Here is a 3,962-nt window from a genome sequence, read left to right on the forward strand (position 1 = left end):
CCCCCCTCTCTCTCCTTGACGCCGAGAGCAGGTGCTAGATCTGCTTCTAGCTCTAGCAGCCCTCTACGTCCTCGTGCGGCGCCAGACGCTGCTGGCAAGCAGACATCGCAGCTTGCTGGCGGGACGCATACGCGGCGCGGGAGACAATGCGGCGGCGGCGGCGGCGGCGGCGGCGGCACATGCATAGTGCTGACGCTGCCGTCGGCGCTGGCGGCAGCGGCAGGGAGCGGCCTTTGAGGTAGAGGAATTGGCAAGCCATGTTTCTCGCGGGCGGCGAGCGGGTCTACAAGCGGAAACTCTGTGGGGGATTGGTGGGGGGTAGCAGGTGGGGACAGAATGGGAGAGCTAAGCCAGGTAGCCAGCCAGGGTCTTTTCGATCGCACTACCTGGGAACCTCGTACCTCGGAGATGGGGGAATGAGGGGGAAGAGGGACCCAGCGTTTCAGGTGTGGGGGGGGGGGGGGACAGAAGGAGAGTGCCCAGCCAGTGGCGCCATCGCCCCCCATCCCTGCCACCGCTCTTCAGGGCCCGGACGTTGGGCTCTCTTTGCATCGCATCACGTCGCATTCACTCTATCTACACGCTCATCGCCTCGTCCTCCTCCATCGGCTGGGGATTGGTGGGGGGTGTCAGGTAGGGGACACAACGCGAGAGCCTAGCCAGTACCCCGAGACGGGTACCTCGTGAGCCCTCTGCAGCTCCCTCTCTCCTTCACAGCATACGTGTCGGCATTGGGCATCACATTGCGCGTTCCCTCGGCCCTTTACACGCTCATCGCCTCGTCCTCCTCCATCGGCTCCTCGAGCATCTCGCCTCTGGCCTTGCCCGTCGTCAGTTCCCTGCGAATTTCGGCGCCGATCGAGTCGTGCTTCTGCACGCGCAGCAGGTCGATGAGTGCCGCCTTCTGGTCTGGCGTCAGGTCTTGCTTGTATCTGCGCGGCGGGAGAGGGGGGGGGGGAAGCGAAGCGAGAAACAGCGTCGAGAGAAAGTACGAGGTCGCGCGCGATGTGAGGTAAGGGTTAGGGGGTCAGCCCACCTGCACGAGTTTCGCAGTGCAATAAGAGGAGGGGAGGGGGGTGAGGCAGAGACTCACCGCTGGCAAAAGACCAAGAAGCTCTGATGCCACAGCACCGGCATTCTCTTCGTGCCATCCTCCATCTTCTCGACGCCCATGTCGGGATCGGCAAAGCGGAGAAAGTGAAAGACGAGGGCATCGACGACCTTGTACGGCAGCGCATACTTCTTGTCGAGCAGCACGCGCAGGAAGAGCGACGTCGGGCCGCGGTAGTGCTGCTCGGCCAGGCGCAGCAGCGCCGCGGCAGAGTGCAGCACGGGGATGGAGACGCGCGAAATGACAGAGGAGAGAATGGCGGCTTCTTTGAGCGTGCAACCTCCCTGTTTTGTTGTTGGTTGCCGAAAGTGGAGTGGGGGTGCGCAACTCCGTCAGCAAGCGGTAGAAACACACTAGGAGCGCGCGCGGGCTCGAACTCACCTCGGTGAGCGGAAAGAGGACTCCCTTGAAGAAGGCCGCCGGCTTGTACACGCTCTTGACGAGACTCTCAAAGATCTGCGTCGAGCATTTGCCCGTCTCGTCGACCTCGTCTCTGAACTTGGGCAGCAGCACGAAGCGGTAGAACTTCTGGCTCTGCGCCGGCTTGAGGTTGCTGGCAAAGATGCGCGTCGCGGCCAGCGTCGCGTGCGGCGTCCACGTCGAAGGATTCGTCAGATAGACAATGACGTCCCAGTTGGGAAGCGAGGGGATAATCTTGAATGCCTTTGGCAAGGGACCGGATTTGTAGCGAGAGAGTAGATCGCCAACTCTTGATTAAAGCAAAGCGCCACTGGAGGTCAGCGATGGCGAAAACACCAAGGGCAAGTTGCCAAACCCTGCAAGGCCACTCCTCCCCCCCGCTTACATCCTCCTCCTGGCACCCATCTCCGTTCCATCGCATCGCAGGGAGAGGGGCTGAGTAAACGGCCCGCGGGGCGCCAACTCACTTGGTGTAAACCTCTGCCACTTTCTCATTCACGCCCGGCGGCAGCACTTCGCCCCTCTGTTGTCCATCGACGGCGCCCTGTCCAAAGCGAATGCCCTTCTTGCTCTCCTGCTCCGAATCGGCGATTTTCGCCATGATGAGCTCCGCCAGCGTGCCTCCCTGCGCACTCGTCGGGCCCGACGCGAAGCCATTCTCCTCGTCGAAGCGCGCCAGCATGGCGGCATCCTCGGGCGAAATCTCCTCGTACTCCTCCACTGAGGCATCGCCGAACTCATCGGAGCGAAGCGAGCCCGTGTCGCTGAAGCGCGCGTCGTCGTCATCGTCGTCGTCGTCGTCGTCGGAGGCCATGTGCTCCTCATGCGACACATGCCGCATCGCTCCTGCGGCGCGCGAAGAAGAGGCGGCACCTTGCTCGACGACGGCCGCCTCGGCCGCCTCCATCTCCATCTCCTCTGCCTGTTCGCGCGCCAGTCTCAAGATGTTTCGGCTCAGTGCCGCATCGACGAATCCGTCCTTCTTTCCCTTGGCCGCGCCTGCCGTGGAGCCCGTGATTCTGAGGCCTGCCTCTTGGCGCTCCTCCTCATCCAGATGCTCGCCCACCTGGGCCTCGGCGCGCGCTGCGCCGCTGCGCCGCCCAGCGCCCGCCTTTGCGCCGCCGCCGCGCGAGAAGCGCGGCGCGACGGGCGCGGCCGAGGGATCGAGCGGCAGGGGACGCTCAATGGGACCCTTGGGACCGGGTCCCTTGCGCTTGGGAGCAGAGGAGGGCGCGCGTGGCATGGCTGGGCGCGCAATTTGGCGGCGGGGCACGCAGCGCAAGAGCGAGGAGGGGGGGCTGGATGCGACGCAGGAGAAAGCGGGCGAGTTGAAAAGCTCTCCTCCCTGGTGTGGTGCGGGCGAGGAGAGGAGATGTGCGGCGAAGGAGACTGGACGCTGCTAGTCGCGCAGAGAGGTCAAGCTGGCTGAAGATGGGTGAGAGGAGGCTGAACAGCAAGCTGCTTGCGGCGCCGCGAGCGAGAAAGGCCAAAAGTCAGCGCCGCCTCCAGCTCAGAAGCCGCGGCTCAACCATGGCCTGGTGGTGCTCCCACGCCCAAAAATCGAAGGGCAGCGCACGTGACGCTTCCTCTGCAGGACGCCTGTCTGGCCTTGCCGTCGCGGCCTGAGGGGGGCCATGCGGTCGCAGATGGAATTGCGGGCGTCGACTGGCAGGAAGAGCAGCTGTGGCTTGCTGGTCTCCTCGCAAAGGCCTGGCTGCCAGAGGCAGATGGGCGAAACAAAAAGCAAAGGCCTCCATTCCTGCAACTGGAGGAGCGAGGGGAGAAAGAGCGGCTCAGCCAACGGCGAGGGAGCGATTTGTGCACGCGCGCGCCGCGCTGCCTGGCGCGGCGGCGGCGGCAGCACCTTTGCCGAGTGCGACTGCCTGGCGCGCGCGCCTCTCTCGACTTTCGCGATTCGCGCTTCGAGACGATCGTCTCCACCTCGCCTTCGGCCTTGTTCCCGACGCAGCTTGCTCACACGTTCCGCGCGTCCTTTTAGCCTCTCTCCATCTCTGCGGCGTCACTCAGCACTCCCACACCCCCTCTCTTGCCGCCTCGTTGCCTTCGCTCGCTCTCGCTGCGCCAGAGTCCCTCGCTCCTCGCTTCGCGCTTCTCGCTCCTCCGCTCCTCGGCTCCCCCGCTTCGACCATGGCGCCCTCGTCGCGCGAGACGTCGTCCAAGGAGACGCGCATTGCCATTGTCAATGCCGACAAGTGCCGTCCGAAAAAGTGCCGCCTGGAATGCAAGAAGGGCTGTCCGGTGGTGCGCATGGGTGAGTTGCTTGCGCGCGTGCGAGAGAGAGGAGAGAGGAGAGTAGAGGCAAACGGAAGGGAAGCAGATCGCGCTGCGGCAGTGTAAAGCCAAAAGCACAAAGGGCGAGCGTGGGCGCGGCGCACGTCTGCGGGCGGGGCAAAGTAGAGGGGAGGGGGGG

The 3,962-nt window shown here is 64.3% G+C and overlaps 1 protein-coding gene across 1 annotated transcript; it reads right to left on the reverse strand.

Moving 5' to 3' along the window:
- Positions 1 to 572: 572 nt before the first annotated feature.
- Positions 573 to 2,977, reverse strand: FA09DRAFT_330713 (Bystin-domain-containing protein). Its single transcript, XM_025742713.1, has 4 exons — positions 1,999 to 2,977; positions 1,493 to 1,820; positions 1,094 to 1,395; positions 573 to 932 (listed from the first exon to the last, which is right to left on the reverse strand). The coding sequence occupies exons 1-4, from the start codon at positions 2,772 to 2,774 to the stop codon at positions 764 to 766; spliced, it is 1,575 nt and encodes a 524-aa protein (XP_025597346.1). The 5' UTR covers positions 2,775 to 2,977; the 3' UTR covers positions 573 to 763.
- Positions 2,978 to 3,962: the final 985 nt, after the last annotated feature.

The sequence above is a fragment of the Tilletiopsis washingtonensis genome (genome assembly GCF_003144115.1).
Source record: "Tilletiopsis washingtonensis strain MCA 4186 unplaced genomic scaffold FA09scaffold_14, whole genome shotgun sequence".
Lineage (NCBI taxonomy): Eukaryota > Fungi > Basidiomycota > Exobasidiomycetes > Entylomatales > Tilletiopsis > Tilletiopsis washingtonensis.

What these genes read in the sequence shown, in the direction of transcription:
- FA09DRAFT_330713 (XM_025742713.1), bottom strand. Translation starts at nt 2,774, where the DNA reads ATGCCACGCGCGCCCTCCTCTGCTCCCAAGCGCAAGGGACCCGGTCCC. An exon ending in TCCTCTTTCCGCTCACCGAG is followed by an intron (nt 1,396 to 1,492) that starts GTGAGTTCGAGC and finishes ACAACAAAACAG; the next exon opens with GGAGGTTGCACGCTCAAAGA. An exon ending in TTCTTGGTCTTTTGCCAGCG is followed by an intron (nt 933 to 1,093) that starts GTGAGTCTCTGC and finishes CCCGCCGCGCAG; the next exon opens with ATACAAGCAAGACCTGACGC.